General features: G+C 35.9%; 6 protein-coding genes and 1 non-coding gene across 12 annotated transcripts in view; 3 read left to right on the top strand and 4 right to left on the bottom strand.

Moving 5' to 3' along the window:
* Positions 1–16,855, bottom strand: part of LOC108741789 — a 65,250-nt gene extending 48,395 nt beyond the window's left edge. For all 6 annotated transcript variants that reach the window (XM_018476711.2, XM_018476714.2, XM_018476713.2 and 3 more), the window contains exon 1: positions 15,843–16,855. The gene's annotated coding sequence lies outside the window, so the exon portion shown is untranslated. The remainder of the gene's footprint in view (positions 1–15,842) is intronic.
* On the bottom strand, positions 9,588–13,370 carry LOC108741790. The gene is made up of 2 exons (XM_018476718.1): positions 12,250–13,370; positions 9,588–12,197 (listed from the first exon to the last, which is right to left on the bottom strand). The coding sequence occupies exons 1-2, from the start codon at positions 13,343–13,345 to the stop codon at positions 10,729–10,731; spliced, it is 2,565 nt and encodes an 854-aa protein (XP_018332220.1). The 5' UTR covers positions 13,346–13,370; the 3' UTR covers positions 9,588–10,728.
* Trnal-uag lies at positions 10,169–10,248 on the bottom strand. Its single transcript has one exon. It is a non-coding gene; the product is annotated as a tRNA-Leu (tRNA).
* LOC108741791 (intracellular protein transport protein USO1-like) lies at positions 13,432–15,845 on the top strand. Its single transcript, XM_018476719.1, has one exon. The coding sequence runs from the start codon at positions 13,532–13,534 to the stop codon at positions 15,500–15,502; it is 1,971 nt and encodes a 656-aa protein (XP_018332221.1). The 5' UTR covers positions 13,432–13,531; the 3' UTR covers positions 15,503–15,845.
* A 98-nt stretch (positions 16,856–16,953) lies between the features above and the next one.
* On the top strand, positions 16,954–19,898 carry LOC108741794 (retinal dehydrogenase 2). The gene is made up of 11 exons (XM_018476722.1): positions 16,954–17,065; positions 17,144–17,248; positions 17,307–17,408; positions 17,470–17,635; positions 17,731–18,035; positions 18,090–18,192; positions 18,259–18,443; positions 18,506–18,670; positions 18,733–18,890; positions 19,638–19,712; positions 19,785–19,898. Exons 1-11 carry the CDS (start codon positions 17,018–17,020, stop codon positions 19,852–19,854), a joined length of 1,482 nt encoding a protein of 493 aa, XP_018332224.1. The 5' UTR covers positions 16,954–17,017; the 3' UTR covers positions 19,855–19,898.
* Positions 19,899–19,970: 72 nt separating this feature from the next.
* On the bottom strand, positions 19,971–20,708 carry LOC108741797 (NADH dehydrogenase [ubiquinone] 1 beta subcomplex subunit 2, mitochondrial). Its single transcript, XM_018476726.2, has 3 exons — positions 20,546–20,708; positions 20,359–20,482; positions 19,971–20,125 (listed from the first exon to the last, which is right to left on the bottom strand). Exons 1-3 carry the CDS (start codon positions 20,641–20,643, stop codon positions 20,057–20,059), a joined length of 291 nt encoding a protein of 96 aa, XP_018332228.1. The 5' UTR covers positions 20,644–20,708; the 3' UTR covers positions 19,971–20,056.
* Positions 20,709–20,777: 69 nt separating this feature from the next.
* Positions 20,778–21,630, top strand: LOC108741796 (probable prefoldin subunit 5). The gene is made up of 4 exons (XM_018476725.2): positions 20,778–20,967; positions 21,031–21,165; positions 21,233–21,307; positions 21,364–21,630. The coding sequence occupies exons 1-4, from the start codon at positions 20,869–20,871 to the stop codon at positions 21,523–21,525; spliced, it is 471 nt and encodes a 156-aa protein (XP_018332227.1). The 5' UTR covers positions 20,778–20,868; the 3' UTR covers positions 21,526–21,630.
* Positions 21,631–22,475: the final 845 nt, after the last annotated feature.

The raw sequence follows: 22,475 nt of genomic DNA, 5'->3' as shown, positions 1-22,475 counted from the left end.
TGGTTATTTACAAAATGTACGCATGTCAAACGAACATGATCCTAATGGAACACGATGACACTTAACGCTAGTTCACACATGTGTACTATATGCGGTATCTGTCATATTATTATAATGGTAGCATATCTGCCGAACATGAACTGCAATTATTTGTCCCGACCGAAAATCAAATGTTACGGCAAAATTTCGCTGAATCACTGTCGTCCAATTTAATATCGTCGCGCGAAAAGTGAAAAACACACAGCAGGTACGAAGCGACGCCAATAATAATTCATTTTGTGCTAATGCTTGTACGTAATTAAATATTTCATTGACAACGTTTTTTTAATAAACCGACCGTAATACTGACACTGCTGTAATTGAACAAATGCAATTATTGTAGGATGAAGCTCAATTATCCAAATACTAATAAATACTAGTCGTCACGCATATGAATGCTACATTTGCACTGTACCTTATTCCTCAAGAGTCACCCTGTGTAAATATAATAGGTGCAAAATTGGTTAGACAAAAAAAAACTTTTGGGTGTTTCATTCCCACCATGAGCGGGCAGTCCCTCCGGACTACGCCGGAAGGTAGGGCGGAAGGCCCTCTTCAGCCTGCTTTCAGGAATCGTGGGAATGGGTGGGTGGTGGTTCGGGTGAGAAAGTCGAAACGGACGAAATGAAGACAGAAGAGAATGAAAGATTATCTGTGGAATATTACTGCCTCAGCATTTGTCTATGTGATCCAAGGAAACCACAGAAAAATCTAATGTAGGTATTTCCTATCTCCTGTTTATGCGTCTAATATGTCTCTGACTAGACCTTCATGCCTGAGAAGGTGTCCTACTAACCTACGAGCGCGGTTCAATAAGTACCCGTGTTTGAAGACGGAGGACGTTCCTGAGGGAAATTGGTGTTGTCATCGTGTGCTGCCATCTATCAAACCATGCCAAAACGAATTTCAGACTGATTGATAGGTTAGTTTGGATTTGGCAGCCATTCGACTGAGACGTGTTTCGTTATTTTCGCTAAGATGGAAAAAGAGCAGTATCGTTCGGTAAATCGCTTTTTGTTTTTGGATGGGAAAAAATGCGAGGAGATGAAAACAAAGTTGGATACTGTTTATGGAAAGATTTCGCCATCTACGACCACAGTTAGATATTGTTTCAACGAATTAAAACGTGGGCAAAGATCCGTTTTTGATAGGAGCGACCAGGAAGCCTGGCAAACGAGGAAATCATTTTACGGATTGTTTAGGAAAAGGAACAACTATCACTGGACAATACTACAGTGAGTTATTGGACCGCTTCGACAAAAAATTAAAGGAGACACGGACGCATTTGACGAAAAAGAAGGTGAATTTTCAACACGATAACGCACCGGCACATTCATCAGGAGTTGTTGCCGCCAAAATGCATTAATTACGTTATGAATTTGCTGCCGCACACCCCGTACTCACTCGATTTGACTCCCTGCGACTTCATCTTGTTCCCTACCATGAAGAAATGACTAGCGAGAAAGACATTTAGCTCAAACGAGGAAGTCATCGCCGAGACAGGGGGGATTTTGGAGAGTTCGACAAATCTTATTTTTTGGAGGGGTAAAAAAAATGGCAGGGTTGTTGCGAGAAGTGTATTTTTCTAAAAGGGGACTATGTTGAAAAATAAAAAAACAAAAAAAAAAGGTCTTCATTTCTAACACGGGTACTTATTGAACCGCCCTCGTATCTCACCTATTTCTTATTGAATGCCATAGAGTCCTCTATTCTCCTACTCTTTCTAATACCTCTTCATTTCTAACCTTCTCTATCCACGGTATCCTCATCATTCGTCTGTAACACCACATTTCAAACCTTTTTAACTTTTCTTTTCCGCTGCCTACCTGTCCATGTTTCGCACTTGCCTCATTGTCCTAACATTCCATACTTACTTTCATTTTAGCTATTACAATACAGAGTAACGAACGCCCTGTGCATTGTTATGGAGTACTGGAGCATTTTTTTGTTTAAAAAAAAAGCCATTCACGTATTTTCTGAGGCTTTTTATGGCTTAAGATTTGAATAGGAAAACCTTAACAAACGCCCTACCCGCATACACGGTATACATTAGGGATATACAGTATACGTCCAAGTTATGAAAATAAAATTTCGAATTGAATTAAATTGAGTGTAAAATTGAGCTATTCGCCACATGCATTTGCATGCCTCATAAACAAATGAAGAAAAAAAAAAGCAACTCCCTCCGGAAAATAATATTCTTGAAAACATTTTCAACCGCTTACTAAAACGTCGAAATGTTTTCTTCCACATTGTCGCAGAAAATGAAATAAAATAAAACAGGGGCTTCGTCTTTTGTCTGAACCTAAACTGTATAGAATTGAACTTAATTTTTCATTTGACACGTTTCAGTGTTTTCCTTTGAGATGATAGAATTAGAATGACCTTTCGGACTAAACAACTATGGGTTTTTTTTTTTAATAAATCTGTTGGTTGAATGTTTTCTTTGTTTCATCACGATTGCACCACACAGACGGTTTAAGTAAATAAATAAGCGTTGTAGGGGTTCGATAGGTCAAATGTGAACGATTGTTTTAAAAATGAAGTAATTAAAAGAGAAACCAATTAAATTGTTATCTGTGTATGTTTACTTCACAAAGTGAGCTGTTTTTATAAATAAATAATTTTTTTCTTCAAATCCATAAAGCACAGAGTTCATCAATTTTCAATTAATGCAAACCTATTATCGAAGAGATTATATTTAATTGTTCTTCATTATTATTGCTTATCTAATACTGAAGCAACGTTTTAATTGTTTTGTGTCTGTTACACATAATCAGTTCTCTATTTAATAATTTTCCAGTTGGCGATTAGAATAATTTAAATTTAAAATTTCCAACTCTTGATGCTTACTATTAAGAACATTGAATTTATGATACATGACGGTCGACAAAATAGTCGTAGAAAATGCAAACGCGTCTGGCTATGGCAGTGTCGTTAATAGTAATAATGGCAAATTAAATCGGCGATTTAGTGCAGCAGTTTTGCAGGAGTCTTTTGAAAACAGATGACAACTTTGCACTGCAGAAAACGTGTTCGATGTTACTAACGAAATAGTTAATTTCATAAAATCGTATCAGTTCACAAGGCCATCATCACAAAGTTATATTTCTTATTTCTAAGATGTACTCTAATTTGTCGCTGATTTGTTACCAAATCCAAAAATTTGTCTCTATCCAGCGGAAAACGACTGGAGAACCGCCAAGCTCGCGCTACATACACATTGCGTATCTCGAAATAGAAATGGCATATTGGGAAATACTGTAAGAGATATAATTGGTTATCAAATTCAAAAATTTGTCGCTGCAGTTGGTTACTGAAAGATTGACGAAATGCTAGCCTGTATCAAGCTAGCACTACACAAATAGAAATGGCGTAGAGAAATACTGTAAGGGCTACGATTTGTCGCTGAAGGATAATACTTTAATCCATTTTGTCGGTGATATATCATCCAGGTCTCTAGCGAAAAGCGACTGGAAAGCTGCTAAACTTGTACAATACATTGCATTTTCTGAATAGATATGGAATATTGAGAAATACTGTAGGAGCTGAACTTTGTCGCTAATTCATTACTAAACCCAAAAATTTGTCGCTTTAGTCGGTTACTGAAAGATAAATGAAATGCTAGCATGTATCAAGCTAGTACTACACGTAGCGCCTCTCTAAATAAAAATAGCGTAAAGAATTACTATAAAGGCTACTATTTGTCGCTGAAGGATAATAGGTACTTTAATTCATTTTGTCGGTGGTATATCTAGCGAAAAGCGACTGGAAAGCCACCAAGCTAACACAATACATTGCGTATCTCGAAATAGAAATGGCGTATTGGTAAGTTACTATAAGGGCTATAATTTGTCGCTAATTTGTTACCAAACCCAAAAATTTGTCGCTTCAGCCGATTACTAGAAGAGGCGAAATGCTTAGCTGACATCAAGCTATCCTTACAAATAGCGCATTTCTAAATAGAAATGGCGTAAAAAAACGACTGGAGAGCCCCCATGCTGACACTACCCGTGGCGTATCTCGAAATAGAGATGGCGCATTGGGAAATACTATAAGGACTTTAATTTGTCGCTGAAAACTTAACAGACAACAGACTTAAGACAATTTAGGAAGTACGAAATTCCTTCATACTGTCCTGAATCAGTCTTTCTTAATTGTCATTTTAAGATCAAATGATTTTTTTGAAACAACATTTTAAAGGAATCGTTTTTTTTGAGCTTTTACCGGATAACACAACGATTAATTCGGAAGTCTACTGTCATCAGCTGGACAAACTGAATGATGCACTTCAACAGAAAAGGTCAGAACTAATCAACAGGAAAGGTGTAGTGTTTCACCAAGACAACGCGAGACCTCACACAAGTTTGGTCACTCGCCAAAAGCTTTTACAGCTTGAATGGGATACAATGCTACACCCACCATATTCTCCAGACCTGGCACCATCGGATTATTATTTGTTCCGGTAACTCCAAAATTTTTTAGACGGTAAAACCTTCACCTCTAATTAGGAGGTCAAAAACCTCCTCGATCAGTTTTTCGCCAGCAAAGACCAAAAATTTTATGAGCGTGGAATTATGCTACTACCAGAAAGATGGCAAAAGGTGTTGGACCAGAACGGTCAATATATAATTTAATAAAGTATTCGTTTATTATACGAAAACTCTTCCATTTCCACAAAAAAAAAAACGAAATGACTTTCAGAACAACCCTATAGGACTGTGGGTGGTACAGCTAACAAATAATAATAGTCCCTAAAGTTCATTGCTTTCATTGTTATTTTACTTAAAAATATATTTGTACAACAGAGAGTTATGTTAGGTGAACTGGTAGATGAAAGAAACACGGTTTGATTGCGTGGTGAAGATACCCTCCGAAGCGTTATTTATCTGAAAGAAAATCCATAAAATCGGTCGTTTGTCGAGGGGGAAAAGTTGCATTCATCCCGTGTAGGTCCATGCTCACCCCTGCACGCAACTTCCCCCTCGAACTTAGAAATACTTTAATGTACACATCTGTGCATAAATTTCATTATGTTCTGCTTTGTCGGCATTAACAACTCGACGGTAAATCTGTTCTACCTCTAATAATTACAGGAATATTTATTTTTACTTTAAAAACAGTAAATCTGGCAAACAAGTAAGGGATAAAGCGCATGGGGCTAAGCCGTGTGCTCTAGCCTAGAATGTTGGTGCTTCTTCTTCATTTATTACAATATTATTCACAAGGGGTGCTTATTTTTTTGATGGAACACCCTATATATTTTATGATATTTTAAATTCCCTCTCTCTGGTTTCGATAATGTGTATGCAATGTCATGTATTCAGATAAATAGTAATCAAGAAAGGTATAATTATACCATGGGTTTCATTTGTTAAAAGGTTAACCTTGAAAAATAGTATTACTTCGTGCTACTGTTACTTAACAAGTTATTACGAAAACCAAAACCATAAAAAAACGCTTAAACCATTATTTTAAATACCTATTCAAATTACTGTATTTATGGTAGTAAAAGGGTATTAAATTAGAAAATTTGCATTGTACATATTATTTAAAAGCAGATAATGTCTTTAAATAGAGTGCATTCGTAGAATTACGACATGTAATGAACTGCTAGTCACAGTCACATTCACATTCGCAATCACAATATATGCATGTTAGTAACATGTGCGAAAGTTATTTGTTGCGTTTTGTGTTCTGTAATTTCATACCTACCTATACCGTTTAATTTCCGATAAGATTAAATACCTACCAGATTCTTTAGAATGCCTGACAGAAATTCTATTAACTAAAATATCAATCTTTTAATTATACAAAACTTCGTTTTTTCAATTATTATTTGGTCTGTCGTCTGAAAGAAACGCTGTATTATATTGTAAAATATGTTATGAACTTGAGCCAAATAAATTTGAATTCGATTTAAACTTGTAATAGTGCATCAGTTTTATCAATAAAATTCATGGGAATTGTATTTAAAAAATACCTTTGTGGATTTCATTGAATTTAATGTAAAATCTTTGACATCCCATTAAACTCAGCGAAATCCACAAGTGGAAAATAGGTTATTAAGTATATTTTGATATCGTTACTGGTTGTAACCAACCCGACTTGCTGAGCGTAGCCTTTTAATCCTTTCAGAAGTTGTATTTTTTAAAATAGCAAAATAAGTGTTTGATTAACTATTTCAAAGAGTATTAGGTCTATGCTTCAAGTAAATCTGAACACAAACAAAAATATTCCATAGAAACTTTGCCACCTCTTAGGCGTTGAATTTCGTAATATCCTTCCTTACTCCTTGAATATATCATAAAGTAAACCTCTATACAATAATTTAGATCAAAAATCTAGGCGCAAGGGTTTAGTTTGGCCGTTGATGAATCAATGAGTCTGGTAGATTTTTCTTGTTTGAAAAAATGTATTCGTTTTTAAATCTAGTTTTATTTTAAAACAGTTTTTAAGTGTTACATTTAACTTCATTCCTGCCTGCCTTCATTTTTTTCATTCACCTTTCAGTACGACGATAACCTCAAATTCTATCAATGCAATGGTGTAGTTTTCATTCATTTTAATCGTTCAAATTTCAATTAAATCTGCATCTGATGGGACAATTTTAATTCCTAAAATAATTTTTATAAATATCTGCTTCGTCTCATGCAAAGGTGATTATTTTCGTGCCTCATGATCTTTCTTTTTTAGGCTCCGAAGAGATCTGTTCTATTATTTTTTTGATTTCGAGTACACTTTTAGAATTTCTGTCACAATTTTTCTTCGCTCTTTCTAGCAGGGATTGTATATTGACTATTTCTTGTTTCCTTTTGGCGTCCAAATTTCTTTCCCTTTTCCTAGACACACTAATCTCTTCGTAAACTAACAAACATGCCATAGTGAACATAAAAAGCTCACCCATTAAATTTGCTCCAGTATTAATGGCTTGCTCGTCGTTTAGGTTTGGTATTTTGATTTCCTTTCCAATGTTATGTTCCCACATTCTTACTTTTACTTCTAACCTACATAAATCTAGTAAGTAATATACGTATATATATATTGAATTGTCAGATTTACTTTACCGATGGTACATTTGGCCCAAGGGGATGCATACACCATTTTTAAACCGGTCACTATTCCTGGCTGCAGTTTTAATACTTGTAGCAACTGGTTTAGTGAGTTGTTTAATAAATAAACCAGCAATTTGAACTAGAATCAGTTGTCCTCTCATTCCATTTTTATTTTCTTTTTTCTTTTTTAATTATTTTGTTAACTAAAAGTTTTGAAACATTTCATTGTGTATGATTTTGACAATTGTATTGTAAAAAAATTGGAATTTAGAATGTCAAACAAACAAATATTTTATTAGCTGTCCCCTGTTTTTTGTTTTTATTCTGGATATAAATTTCGAACAGAAATGATTGTTTCGAAAGAGTTGGTAAGACCTTTAACCTTTCGCCTCGTCGTATCTTTTAATTAAGTTTTCACCAAAAACAATCTATTTATGTAATTTGATTTCACTTCACCTGCAGTTTGTACTTAGCATTAGACCCAAAGAATTTATTATTCAACATCTTTGGCTGAGTTGGTGATTTTTGACCCTATAATTTTTCGAATACGATCTGGATATAGTTCTTCTAGTAGCTGCCACGTTTCGTCAATTTCTTTCTTAGTTTTAGTGGTAAGTTGAAGCAACTCGCTCGAAATTTCATTCAGCGAAGCTATTTCTTTTCGTCGCATGTCCTCTTTGATTTTTTCTTTCCTTACACTTTTTTCGTATTCCTCCAAAACGACCGCAGAGGTTACTACGAAAACAAACATTTCACCCAAAAGATTTGCAGCAGTTCGCACAGCCATTTCCTCCGTTAATGGGGGTATTTTTACAGGACGACCCACATTATAAAGCCACATCCGTACACGTGTATCAAACCTATAATAGCAACTTTGCAAATTAAAGCTTCTTGTAATCCCCCTGAGAAAAAGTGAGGAATGAGCGAACATAAAGAGTGGAGACGAAATATCGGAAGAAGTCGCTGATTTTCGGTAGCAGTACTTGTATGCTCGCAAATGGTTAATTTACTATGTATGGAGCGTGGCGCTGTACGGGTGCAAAACATGGGCGATGGGCGCGGCGGAAAAGAAAAGGTTAGAAGCGTTCGAAATGTGGTGTTATAGGCGAATGTTGGGGATACCGTGGATAGAGAAGGTTAGAAATGAGGAAGCATTAGAAACAATAGGAGAACAGAGGTCACTATAGGCGAGATGTAAGAGAGGTTGGTAGGACACCTCAGGCATGAATGGCTATAGTTAAAAACGTATTAGGAGCAGAAGCAGTAGTAGAGGTAGACGTAGATTACATTTAGGGTTGCCACCCGTACTTTATTATAAAGTATTGTACTCTATTTCGACTGTGCGTACATTATACTTTACAAGACCCATAAAGTACGCAAAAATACTTTATTTAAGGCCTTAAGTACACATCGTAATTTTGTAAGCGATTATTCGAAATTCAGAGTATTTTTACATCAATAATATTGCACAATACAATATTTTCTAAGTACGGAACAACCTGATTTCCCAAATCTGTTCAAGGTAGTTGTCCCTTTTGCTGTCCGTTCCGACCACTTCAGCATTTACAGAAAGAGTATTCTCTGTTATGAACGCAAAGTGGTGGGACGACAGGAATAAAGCTTCATTAAAACTAATTAAAAATGAACTTTTAGTTTACTTAAATCTTTATTTGCCATGTTTAGAGGCTATTAATGTATTTAAGAGCGACAGCAATTTGTTACTGGCTGCTAGGTGTGGTGTAACAAAAAGTATGTTTTTAAAAACAAAAAATAAAATACTTTATTTTTATGCTGAGTACTTCTTTTTTTGGACCTTTTGGTCGAGAAATACTTTATGTAAAGCCTGAAAAGGTGGCAATCCTAATTACATTAGTATTCACAAATACTTAAGGATGTGGAATGTTCTAGTTTTAGGGAATTGCAAAGATTAGCTCAGGACAGGAAAAAGTGGAGGTGCGCGTCTTAGGTCTAACACCCTTATGATGATAACGAATCTCTCTTAGGTTTTAAAACTGCTTCAGGACTTTTTCGAATTACTAGTAACAAATATGAAACCATTTTTTAACATATTATCTCAGAATAGGGGTAGAGAGAAAAAACTAAGAATTGAATTCAAAAAAGTTTCCTTGCAATTAGACATGACTATATATTGATTTCGATTAATCACTTCTGAAGAACTCGCACAAATCGATGTTCCTTTTAATCTAAAGTTTAATTCTGATTTTAATTTAAGACTTATTTGGTTTTTGAAACGGTGCCAATGAGCCAACTAACAAACGTGACTCCCATATGGTGTAACGACATTATTAATCGTATAATAAAATCTTACGAACCTGTTAAAGGCCTGTCCAAGTGGGACACAAATTTTATTTCTAAGCAAAGGTCTTTGTTGGGCTTCCTTCTGAATGTATTTTGACACAGGACCGCTTACTTGTTTCACAAACACCCCAAATAATTTCAACAGGGGAAATGCTCTACTAGCCATTATGTATTCAGGATTTTCATGATGTATTTTTTTTTTTATTATTAGTTCCACATTTTTTTTTCCCAATCCGAAGGTTTTAAATTAACAGAGGTTATAATTTTTTAATTTTGACATAGGTATGCTACTTAGATGACGTCTCAAAAGAAATAGAATAGTTTAGAAATGAATAAATATTGATATTGTACGTATATTGTATTAAAATTAATGCTACAGAACGTTGCTAAAACTGAGGTGCTTATTGTTTATACGCTACAGCCCATTATCCTTATGTATGACTTAATTAGACTTTCCAAACTCCTCTTCACTCGGATTTACAATCTTTATAGCCACAGGGAGAATAGCAAACCCTCATTTTATCCCTCCTAACAACCCCATTCTTTTTCGTGAGTGAATGTCAATTCAAAAGGCTTTTGCTTATAATTAAAATCTAGTTGATTTCTAATAACTATTTTCAAAAACAAATTGCGTATTTCAAGTTTTCCTCTTATCTAATCAGTTAAATTAGTCCGTTTCCGACATTTTTACTTTCGTGTAACAACATTCAAGTTTTTATGATAACTTGTTTTATAGAATAAAGATGAAAAAAAGTTGACAGCGGTGGGATTCGAACCCACGCCCTTTCGGACTGGTGCCTAAAACCAGCGCCTTAGACCGCTCGGCCACGCTGCCTTGATGTAGAGCGTCGTTTATATTTTGTCTTTATAGTATTACTCTGAGAAACTAAATTTAACGCGCACACCTATTTATATATCTAATGATTGATGGAATATTTGTAATTTCAACCGATTTTAATATTTCTTTTAGGAAGAGATAGTCACTACTACTATTTAACAAGTATATTATCATAAAGCAAAAGCAATTTTTACTGAAAATTCTAAATTTTTAAAAATAAACTACTTACACCGACTTGTTCTTGGAAAGTTTATTTTTTTAAAACTTTTCTGAGTACAAAAATATCTTTGACAAAAAGTGCTTGGTACATATGTAGAGACCTACTTAAAATCGTCTTATATTTTAAATTAAAATACCTTCAAAGGTTTTTCATCTTTACCGGAAAAATTAAATGCTTTTTACACTTTTTTTATTAATTTTTGTTTTTTTTTTGAAAGATACAACAGGGACTTCAAATAACCGCAAAGGAGGATGTTACTAACAAGAACAGTTGAAACTATTACTTTGTTCCTGTAGATCTTGTAAAGATTTACCCTTTTCACAGAGTTGCTCATACAGTTTATCCACTTCATCCCTATTTGCATCAAATTTGATTTTAAGTTCGAACATCTGCTCTCGCATTTCCATCAAGCTATTTTCGGCTTCCCTTAGCCTGCATTCACGTTCCTGTAACGTGTTCTGTAACTGTACCAGTTGATTTCCAAATTGTTTAATGATGCATTCCTTTTTATCCAGTTCACCTTTAACTTTCGACAGGGCCCATTCCATTTCTTTTTCCTTCTTGTTTTTCGCACTTTTCAGGCATTCAACTTCTTTACGGAGAGTGTTCAATTCTCGTTCCTTCATCTCTGCATTCCTTTGACATTCATTTAATTGACATAACAGTTTGTCTTGCTTTTCTCGGTCTTTATCAACCTGTACTTCTTGACAACAGTTTGATTTTTGCATTTTTTTTCTGAGCCCATCCCGTTCTTGCTTCACTTTGCAGAGCTCTCTTTCGTACTCCTGTAATCGGTTCATTTGACATTCGTGTTCCTGTTGAGCGGTGAGTTGTTCGTAATTTTGTAGCTTTAAATGCTCTATTTCCTTCATCATATTCCTCATCATTTCGTGATAAGCTTGCGTTTCCTCTCCCCTTCCACATAATTGCTTTCTTAGTCTATCCAGTTCGTTCCTATCGGCGCTAGCCCACACTTCCAATTGATTTATTCTTTCAGACTGTTGAATGATTAGCTTCTTGTGTTTCTTTTCTGTACAATATGCTTGTGAAATTTGATTCCTAAGTTCTTCCGTTTCGGCCCTGTAATCATCAATGACTGAACGTAATCGTTCTACGTTTTTTTCATCGCCAGTCGTGTTACACTCGGCACTTCTTGTTTTTGCCTGTTGACGCTGAATGACGCATAGCATTTCTTCGATAACTGTTAATGCGGCACTTTTGTTACCACGATCGTCGCACATTACCACATTTTTTATGTACGCTGCTAACCCTTGACTACGGGCAATTTTCCGTTGTTTAGCAATGGTTCCATCAATTTCCGTCAGTCGCGAACACGGTGATTTTTCTTGTGGTAACGATCCACAAGACTTGAACTTCTTAACAGTGCACTCGGGTGGTAGCTTTGGTTTACAAATTTGACCTTCACTTCGGCTCGCTCCTGCTGCATCCTCATCTACATTCCCATCTGCACCCGCACCCGCTCCTGCACCCGCACCCGCTCCTGCACCCGCACCCGTTCCTGCGCCTCCTGCACCCAATCCTCCATCCGCTCCCGCTCCCGCGCCCGCGCCCGCACCCGCACCAGCACCCGCACCCGCACTAGCACCCGCACCAGAATCAGCACCAGCACCAGCACCCGCGCGCGCTCCTGCTGCTGCCCCATCATCATCAATTCTGCCCTTTGTGTCCACTCCTTTATTCTTCCCCATGTTATCAGTAGCCACACCTAAAATTAAATAGTAAATAATTGCAAAAAGCGTAAGTAACTTCCAATATACCTTGACATCTAACAGTCTTTTTGTATTTTAGGCACGGGTCTTCTGTTTGTTGTCCCTTAGTTGCACACCTTCCCGACGCTCCCATTTTATATTCCTCCCCTCCTATTCCTGGTGTTACCTTTTCCTGCCCTTCTAATCGAGAACTTTCTACTCCTGGCTCCCTTAATTTTGACCCACCTAGTTCTGACCCTTCTAATCCTGGTTCTACTGACTCCTCTCCTGCTGCTCTCTTACCTTGAGTTCCTGTTCCTCCCACAGCCCCTAATTCCCCTTGTTTTCCTTCTACTTCTACCCTACCTAATTCAGTTCCATCTGTACCTGCGCCTTTTAACCCTTTCCCTGCTAGTTTAGCCCCTTCAGCACCTGAGCCTCCCGGTCCTATTCTATCTACTTCCGGTTTCCCTATTCCTGCTCCCTCTGCCCTTTTTCGATCCACGTCTGAGTCCCCTAATCGTAACCTATCTGACTTTGGCTCTCCTATATTTCCACCTACGTTTGAAACAACTGCTTCAGCTTCTTCCGATCGCATCTTTCCCGGTCCGGAAGTTAAAGTTACAGATTTTCCTAATCCGGAATCGTCACCTCCTGATTTAGGCCCTAATGTCGACCGTCCTATATCTGCACCGGTTCTATCTAATTTGGACCCTCCTAATACGTAACTGTCCGCTGCCGATCTTCCTGTTACAGTCACCCCAGCTATAGATTCACCCACACCTGATTCCCCAAAGTCACCCTCTGTAGCATCTTTTTCAGTTGTTAGGGATTCATCACCTTTATCTATCGATCCTTCTCCTTTTCTTATTTTCGTTCTGTCTGCTCCACTCGATAAACTTTTCGTAATCCCTCCTCCTGCCGATCCTCCCTGGCATGCTTTTGCCAGCAGGTCCAATGGTATAAGACCTCCTGCACATTTCTTAATGTCCGCCATAAGAAGATCTAAAATGTATTGTCGACGATCCTCCTTGCAATGCGACCAAGCTCGTACATCTCCCGTCGATCTGAACAATTTAATTCTTCCATCAGACCTACGACGAATTACCCACGGGCTAGCACCGACATCTTCGAAAGCTTTATCTTTTTTTGCTACGTAGGCCATTTTATGACTGTATCGGTTAATTTATATTAAAGAAAAGTTACGTGAATTTTGCCAATGACGTTTAAGTTGATATTTTTTGACGTTGCGTTGTTAGCGACAGTAATGAAACCGTCGTATGTTTAATAATGCAATCTAAAATGGTTGGTTAAATTCAAAATTCTAGTGCCATGTGTAATTACATAGAAAATGACATTCGTAGCCAAACGTACAAATGCCTTTCAACGAGGTCCAGATTTAGTAGCTAGAAGATCAGAAGGTAGACTTAAACTTCAAGAGTCTGCAAGAGATACCAGAGCATGGTCAACCGATTGCGAAGACCGAAGGGAATTCCTTCTGGAACTTGTGCTCAAACAACCTCGACGATGTTCCGCTGTGGGCACATTCATTCCGCTTGAGGCGCTTATGAATATATACTTTGCGGGTGAAAAAGAGGAACTAGCAAGATTAAAACAAGTAGCAGGACCAGCAGCAGGTCAGGCAGGAAGTTTAGCACAAGGACAAGCAAGAAGTCTAGCAGCAGGTCAAGCAGAAGGTCAAGCAGGTCAAGCAGGTCAAGCAAGAGTTCAAGCAGCAGGTGCTGAAGGAGCAAGTCAAGCAGGTGCTGAAGGAGTAAGTCAAGCAGATGCTGAAGAAGCAGGTCAAGCAGGTGCTCAAGGAGCAGGTCGAGCAGGTGCTCAAGGAGCAGGTCAAGCAGGTGCTCAAGGAGCAGGTGCTGCTGCATTGGAACTTGGACCTGATGGTACTGGACCAGGAGGAACCGCACATGACGAAAATCAGGATTTAGAGTGTGACGACTATGATGCAAATGCTGATGATGAGTGGAAAATGTGCGCAGATGAAGCAATCGATAAATTATCACTACTTGAAAACATCTGCGAAGATCGCGACTCTTTACAGAGAGCTCTAGAATGTGCCGAATCGAAAATAGAGAATTTAAGAAATGCCTGCGAAGCAACAGAGGCGCAAGTGAAGACGCTTAAGTGTGAAATGCAAGAACTGGAAACGGAAGCTTTGAGGGAAAAAGACGATGAATGCCAATGTTTGCGGGAAGAGTGCCAGCAATTACAAGATGAACTAGAATCGGTCAAATCGGCAAACGACAATGCAGCAATGGTCGATGAAAAGTTCGATGATTTAAAAATAGAATTAGCAAAAGTCAGGAAACAATTATGTTGTGCTTCTAACGAAATTGAAAAACAGAGGTGCGTAATTCAAAATCTAATCACCGAACGGAACATGCTCAGAATGAGAAAGGCAAAAGAAAGCGACGACGAGATTTGTAGGCTCAAGAAAAAGGCGGAAGAAGCTGATCGACTGATATTCCAAAATTGCAGTTTGGAAGCGAAGTTAGATGAGATGAAAGACATCGAGAAAGAACTTATAGTTGCAAATTCTAAACTTGAAGAAATGGAGAAGATCAAACAAGAGCGAGATGAAATGGCCGAAAAATACAGGAGTGTACTGGAATTGAGAAAGGAATGCGAAGAAATCAAGAAGCAATTCGAACACTACAAGGAAACAGACAAACAAAATCAACAACTTCTCGCCGAAAATAAACGCTGCAAAATGTGTTTAGACGAAAGAGAAAAGGAAACAAAGCGTCTCATTATGGAAGTCAAAAAGCTGACGATAGCAAGAGACCAAGGTCAAAAACAAATCGAAGAAGGTCTAGCAAGACTTTGTTGCGAAATGGATAAGAAGAACCTTCAGTTGAATCAATCCAGTGCTCGCTTGACAAATCTTCAGAGAGACATGGAACAAGCTATTTCCAGAATTAGATGCGAAGCTAAAGAATTAAAATGCAAACTATCGGAATTGGAAGAAGAAGTGGACGATCTGCGAAAGAAACTTCAAGAAAAGGCGAAAAGAATAGATACGCTTTTATGTGAGATAGATGAGAAAGATGAAAAAATAACTTGTTTGAAGGAACAATTGCAGAAGAAGAAAAGAAGGAGACAGAGTTTACAGGACAATGGCTCTTACAGTCATATGGGAGATCACTTGAGGGATTTTGCTGAGGACACTATTCGCATGGAACAGTGTGCTTCGGAATTAAATAATGTTACCGGAGAGAGACATCTTTTGGAATTATTGGAACAATCGAAATGCACCGTGAACCGAGTATCAAACGAATTAAATAAAACATACAAATGTTAACACAGAGGCTATGGCAAAATTTTTGTTTACATATTCAATAAAGAAAGGCTACCGTACATAAGACGAGTTTGTGGTGGTTATTGGCGGCTTCTTATTTCAAATTTTGGTAAGGCTTCCTTCGGAAATTCAGCTAACTTTTTACTAAATCTCACTGGGTTTAACAGTTTGAACTTACGAAGTTCACTTTTTCGAAAGTTTTCTTTACTAACTTCCCCAATGACTTCATTAATTAACATCTATGTAAAACATCTATTGTTTTAAGTGCGACACCAATTTACTAGGCAAATTTTAATTACTTTTTCGTAAAATCAACTTGCAAGAAACTAATTGATACACTTACCAAAGAAAAGACTTTTATTCTTAAGTGCCACCATCAGGTCGATTTCAACCAATAGATTGGTCACTGAGGGCACATTTTAAAAAATTTATTTGAACAATTTCACACCGGAACTAAGAGACTTGGAAACAACTCGCAAAATTCGATGTTTAAAGGGCGCGCAATCGACGCACACTGCACCCTACGTCGGTCGGCGTCGTTTCAACGAGGGACGCGCACCCTTACGTGACGCTTCCCCGCCCCCTCAAACACATTCTTTTTGCCTCCGTGGAAAGCGATAACTTCCCATTCAACAAATAGGTTTCTCTAATTCGAAAGGATCTGTTCTGTTGACCGAATATCAAAGACAACTTGGCGAAATTGAAAAAAGATAGATATCCGAAAAATACATTCTTCCCGAAGATAAGGACGCCTTAGGTAAGAGAAAGAATAAGAATTATCGCTCCTATTATTCTCACTAAAATTAGATAAATGAGTAAGGTAAAAATAGGCATAGGAAGTGAAATGAAAGCAAAAGTAGCGCTGTAACTTTACGTTTAGTACCAACTTACAATATTTTTAACGTCGTAATAGACCGTTATTTTTTTTCAAGTTTATTAACTTTAACGTCAAAGTCAAAGTCAAAGTCAAAAAGATGTATTATTTGTAACTTTTTTTTTAAATTTTTGTAAACTTTTTCGTCTTCATTTCGTAATTAATTATTTCTATTAACCGTAAAATCTAAAAACAAACCAACAATGGATATAAGCGATACTTTGCAATTCTTCCAAGACTTAAAGATAGTGGGAACGCGGAAAGGTAAAAAACTTGATCTATCGATCGTGACTTAAGTCAATTACAATAGCACTGAAACACATGTTAAGTTTTTATAGTTATTCAAAGTCCAGTACCTAGTCTTTTTTTATAAAATTTCTTCACAATTAAGAACGCAAATTTTACGCTGTAAATGATCATTCCTTATGCCATAATTGTGCTACAGAACAATATTAAACATTCGACGTTTTTCCTCTTGTGACAAAACATTTCATTTCTTATTGTTAATGCCGTTGTCTCCCACTCAAACATAATAAGTTAAAGCTAAAACACGTGACTAGACGTGTTATTTATTACGAAAGTTGTACAACTACAAACAACATTATTTACTTCGCTCTTCTTCTGTTCACATCACAGTGGAAAAGATGGAAAATCATCAAACAGTTGCTAAAAGGAATATTAAATACACGCAGGTACGTGGTTAAAATAAACTCACAGTTATTCCTCCTAATAGTAAATTAGTTACTTTAAACGACGATTATTATTCGTAGTTGTTCATTAATAATGAGTTCGTCGACTCCATAAAGAAGCGAAGTTTCCAAACGCTTAACCCGGTCGATTGTACGAAGATAGCAGACGTTGCCGAAGCCGATAAAGTGTGTAATGATTTTTTAATTTCGTGTTAATTGAGTGATCGAAAATTACAAATTTAAGGAGGACGTTAATGTTGCTGTAAATGCAGCGAAAACAGCTTTTGCCAGAGGATCAGTCTGGAGAAAATTGGACGCGTCAGCAAGGGGTCGACTAATTTATAAGGTAATATTCACCACTTTGGTAACGTTTCGTTTTTTGTTGTTATTTGTATGGGACACTATAGTTGGCAGATTTAATTGAGAGAGATATTGATCAACTTGCCAGTTTAGAAACCCTTGATAATGGAAAACCTTACAAGGACTCGATATTTGATATACAGTGTGCTATTGACGTCTTTCGATATTACGCTGGATATTGTGATAAAATACACGGCAACACTATCCCCACTGGTGAGCCAGAGTTTAATGTCAATGTTAAATCAATTAATCTTCTTAGAAAATTGACCAGTAAAACATTCCAAAAAATAACTGTTCTGCATTATTAGACGGAAACTACCTCAGTTTAACTCGGCAAGAACCGGTGGGAGTTGTTGGGCAAATAATACCATGGAATTATCCCATTTTAATGGTGTCCTGGAAGTGGGGTCCGGCACTTGCTGCCGGTTGTACCATTGTCCTAAAACCGGCCGAGCAAACACCTTTGACGGCTCTGGCTCTTGCTGCTCTTTCTAAAGAAGCAGGATTTCCCAAAGGGGTAATAAATGTTGTAACAGGATTTGGAGATGTTACAGGAGCGGCACTTGTAGAACATCCTGATGTTGACAAAATAGCATTTACAGGATCGACAGAGGTATTAAATTCCTTCTAAATTATCTATCGCAAAAGTCCCAAAATGAAATTACAGGTAGGAAGAAAAGTGATGCAAACTGCAGCCGTATTTAATATGAAAAGAGTCAGCTTGGAATGCGGTGGGAAAAGTCCACTGGTTGTATTTAATGATGCCGATTGTAAGTGTAGAATTTTTTAAAATGAAATTGGTAAAATATAGTCGAGGACACAATTCACCTTTTCAGTGGATGAAGCGGTCGAAATAGCGCATAACGCAATTTTTGCCAATCATGGACAGAATTGTTGCGCTGGTTCACGAACTTACGTTCAATCTCGCATTTACAGCGAATTTGTTCGGAGAGCTGTCAGAAAGGCCGAAGAAAAGGTCCTTGGAAACCCTTTCGAGGAATCAGTGAACCAAGGACCTCAGGTAGATAACGAAAAAAATAACACCACTTTCGTTTAAAAAAAACAACCATTATTTATTGATAGATCGATCAAGCAGCTGTAGATAAGATACTGAATTTGATCCATTCCGGTGTTAGAGAGGGGGCCAAATTGGAAACGGGCGGAAAGCAATTCGGGAATGCTGGATATTTTGTCACCCCAACGGTCTTCTCTGAAGTAAAAGACCAAATGACTATCGCTAAAGAAGAAGTACTTACCATTTTTTAAGTGGATATTTTTAGAACGACAGTGTTTAAAAATATATTTCTTAGATTTTCGGTCCGGTTCAATGCATCTTCAAGTTCGAAACATTGGACGAAGCTATTGAAAGGGCAAACGATACAAAATATGGTTTAGCAGCCGGGGTTGTTACTAAAGATATTAATACAGCTTTGGTATTTGCTCAAGGGGTTCAGGCCGGATCTGTTTGGTAAACAATTTTACAATTTCTAAAGAAAATTATTAATGTTTACACGTACTCCTCATCTCCAAAACATTAGACCGAAAGTTGCTCAATTTTACGAGAAAAAAATATTTTTAGAATTCATTTTTGACTGGATTTTAACAAAAATTACCTTTCAAAGAACAATGCAAACTTAGTTATATCCTATTAAAAATAAATTAATTTTATTTGTCTTTATCATTTGCCCATTAAAAATTGATTATAATAAAATTAATTCCATTATCTATTCTTCTGCTGTATTTAAATTCGGTGTGAAATCAATGGCAAAAAGGGGGGTTAAAGACTATTTATTCATTTAAAAACGACAGCCAACATTTCGCCCAGATTGTCGGACTTTATCAAGGCTAGTTTTATAAGTTAAAGAAAATGTAAAGTGCATGGGGTCGCTAATTTGATAGGCTTTACATCTTACCTGTTTAATATAAAAAACTAGCCTTGATAAAGCTCGACCACTTAGGTGAAACGTTGACTGTTGCTTTTGAATAAATAGACAATCTTTAACCCCCCTTTTTGGGTTTAATTTCACACCGAATAAAAGAAATAATAAATCATTCTTTTATTCTCAAATATCAGTGCAACATTCTGTATAATTATTTTGGATTTAAATAAGTTCAGGCAGTGTAACTTGTACATATTACAAGACTAATTTGTGCTCACTGGACTACGCATCACCCTGTATATTAGAAGAATAACTTGGCGAAACGTATTTTTTAGGATTAATTGCTATGATGCGGTAACTCCCCAAAATCCATTTGGAGGATATAAGCATTCAGGAATTGGAAGGGAACTGTGAGCTTTACATATTCTTTTCTTTAATGTTCCTTTTTTTTTAATTTCAAAATTTAAATACTTTATTTTCAGAGGTGAAGAAGGAATTAAGGAATATTTGGAAACTAAACTTATATCCATAAGTGTCCCAACTAAGCACTAATACTTTACGTTTTTGTATTGAATAAGAAAATACTTTATTACTTTTTTTTATCTTTCATTATCTTTTTTTTTCTATAAAAATGGAAAAATTGTTTACTGTAAAATAAAAACACATGATACTAGCAATCAAGTTTTATTTAGCTATTTATTTGGAATTTTACTAACAAAACGTAGAACCTTACACATCATTTTAAACATAAATATCACACCTCTTCTGGGATACCAAGCTCTTCATCTGTCCATTTGCTTGGATCGGGATACTCAAATTCTCCCTAGAACAGACAATACAAGAAAATATACTTCAAATGTTATACAAAAAGTAAGAGGGGGTAATAATGCATATAAATGCCCCTTAGAAACACGTTAGCAAAAAAAATAGGCTCCCCAAGTTATATTTCTTTTAACAAAGGCAATATAATAATCATATTCATATAACAAGGTAAAAAATTGTGGTCATAACTAGCTGGTAAATTTAAACAAAGTTGTAGCAGCATTTTGCACTTACGGTGATATGATCGAATTGAGTGAATAAATGCCACAAAACCCACCACCAGGCTATTCCTTGAATAATTTCGGCTGCAGGTGTAACCCACTTCGGATTTTTTACAACTCCTCCTCGATAGTGCCATCTAAAACATTAAATTACATAATCAAATAAATTTAAAATTACATTAAATTAAAATAATATTTACTCTCCATGTCCATTGCGAATAGAAGAAGTACTAAATTTTGCAGCTGGTTTTATATATTTTATGGCTTTTAAGGAAGAAAAACACCTCGAAACTATCATTTTTAATGTTATTTTGACAACTAATTGTGAGGTTATGTAGGTTAATCATTGGCATTGGGTAACCTGGTAGTATAGTGTGAAGTTAGCAGAATATTAATACAGGTATCTGTAAACTTCAGTTTTTATCTATGCTAATGTCTATGGTTGAAAAGAAACATAACCAAATTAAGCTCTCATTACCAAAATTGTCAAGAAAGTTCAGAAATAGCCATAAATAGTGTAAAAATGGCAACTATAGGACCTCCTGAAGCAAATATGCACCAAATAGACCTAACAAAATTATCAATTCCACAATTAACGCAACTTAAAGAACAGTTAGATCAGGTAAGACTACATGACCCGAAAAAAATCACTGACCTGTTCATTGTATTTTCTTTTATTTTATAGGAATTAGTAGTATTTCAAAACTCTCTACAATCTTTAAAAGTAGCATTAAAGAAATTTCAAAATTCAGCTGACTGTTTGGGAAATTTTGGACCAGAGTCAGAAGACAAACCACTTCTTGTTCCACTAACTGGTTCAGTATCCTTTGAGCCTTGTTACATTTTGTAGTATTTTGTATGTGTATATAGCCTTTACTTATATATAGATGTATGTACCAGGTAGACTGAAGGATACAAACCGGGTGATAATTGATATTGGTACAGGCTACTATGCTGAAATGGTGGGGAATTAGTTATTTAATTGTTTTTCAGTCTGCCTAAATTGTTTAATTTTTAGGACAATGATGCTTCTAAAGATTATTTCAAACGAAAAGTAGCATTTGTTACTGAGCAAATGGAGAAAATACAAATTATTGGTCTTGAAAAGAGTAAAATACGAGATGCAGTTGCTAGTGTATTGGGAATGAGAATGAAACAGCAAATTAATACAGCTCAATAATATTTTAATACAGATAATACATAGCTTATGGTCTTGATTTACTATATTTGTCCATTTATAATTAATATGCAGTGTTCATGTGATCATTAAAACATTTAACAAGAAGTGTCTTTTTTTGTATTTAAAAAAATAATAATGACAACCTCCTAGAACAGTTACATGTTAATACTGTATAATAAAAAACAGTAGATGTGTGAGTGATGATCATGAAGACAAATAAGAATATAGTTTAACATTATATAAACTTGGCAAGAAAATTAAACATTAAATTAAGAATGAAATATTGTAAATTAAAATTCTTGTCAATCAATCATTTGGTTTCAGAAGCAATTAAGATGATACTACACAATTCACTCCAGCAACACCACAAAGAACAACTTTACCATGCTGCTCAACTTCTGTGAATAAATGTAAGTAGCTTTTCAGTTTTGCTTTACAATATATTAATCCTTAATTTGTAATTGAAATGTATAAATATTCGGTTGAGGGACGTATAAAAGAAGCTTCTGTAATGTTTAATCCAATAATTTTCTTTTGTGAGTTTCATATAAACAAATTATGAATTTTTCACTTACAGGAAAGGAAAATCATAAAAGATCAATAACAGCAATTATAATGTATTTATTCATAAACAATTACTTCAGAGACACAGAAAAGAAGCTTCCTTAATGTTTTTTATTATTATATACTCTTGGGAGTTTCTTATAAACAAATTATGAATTTTTCACTTATAAGAAAGGAAAAACTTTAAAAAATTAATAAATAATAATTGTAGTGCAATTATTTATAATGAATTCATTCAGGGGCATAGAAAAAAAGTTTCGTTAGTGGTTTTTGCCATAATTTTTCTTAATAGCTTGTTTTAAACAAATTATGAATTTATTACTTCCAAAAAAGGAAACATCTAAAATATGTCTGTTCTCTGGGTCTGCAATACTCTGCAGTATAGT

This window comes from Agrilus planipennis, unplaced genomic scaffold (genome assembly GCF_000699045.2).
Source record: "Agrilus planipennis isolate EAB-ADULT unplaced genomic scaffold, Apla_2.0 scaffold216, whole genome shotgun sequence".
Taxonomy (NCBI): domain Eukaryota; kingdom Metazoa; phylum Arthropoda; class Insecta; order Coleoptera; family Buprestidae; genus Agrilus; species Agrilus planipennis.
This window is presented reverse-complemented; position numbering and strand designations above follow the sequence as displayed.

Bases quoted from the DNA above. Each gene is read 5' to 3' on its own strand.
- LOC108741790 (XM_018476718.1), bottom strand. From the start codon at position 13,345: ATGGCCTACGTAGCAAAAAAAGATAAAGCTTTCGAAGATGTCGGTGCT. The intron at 12,198-12,249 runs GTATATTGGAAG...ATTTAATTTTAG, and splicing joins AAAGACTGTTAGATGTCAAG to GTGTGGCTACTGATAACATG.
- LOC108741796 (XM_018476725.2), top strand. From the start codon at position 20,869: ATGGCAACTATAGGACCTCCTGAAGCAAATATGCACCAAATAGACCTA. The intron at 21,166-21,232 runs GTATCCTTTGAG...ACTTATATATAG, and splicing joins TTGTTCCACTAACTGGTTCA to ATGTATGTACCAGGTAGACT. The intron at 21,308-21,363 runs GTGGGGAATTAG...TTTAATTTTTAG, and splicing joins CAGGCTACTATGCTGAAATG to GACAATGATGCTTCTAAAGA.
- LOC108741791 (XM_018476719.1), top strand. From the start codon at position 13,532: ATGACATTCGTAGCCAAACGTACAAATGCCTTTCAACGAGGTCCAGAT.
- LOC108741797 (XM_018476726.2), bottom strand. From the start codon at position 20,643: ATGATAGTTTCGAGGTGTTTTTCTTCCTTAAAAGCCATAAAATATATA. The intron at 20,483-20,545 runs GTAAATATTATT...TTAATGTTTTAG, and splicing joins ATTCGCAATGGACATGGAGA to ATGGCACTATCGAGGAGGAG. The intron at 20,126-20,358 runs GTAAGTGCAAAA...TGTCTGTTCTAG, and splicing joins CTCAATTCGATCATATCACC to GGAGAATTTGAGTATCCCGA.
- LOC108741794 (XM_018476722.1), top strand. From the start codon at position 17,018: ATGGAAAATCATCAAACAGTTGCTAAAAGGAATATTAAATACACGCAG. The intron at 17,409-17,469 runs GTAATATTCACC...GGGACACTATAG, and splicing joins GGGGTCGACTAATTTATAAG to TTGGCAGATTTAATTGAGAG. The intron at 18,036-18,089 runs GTATTAAATTCC...ATGAAATTACAG, and splicing joins CATTTACAGGATCGACAGAG to GTAGGAAGAAAAGTGATGCA.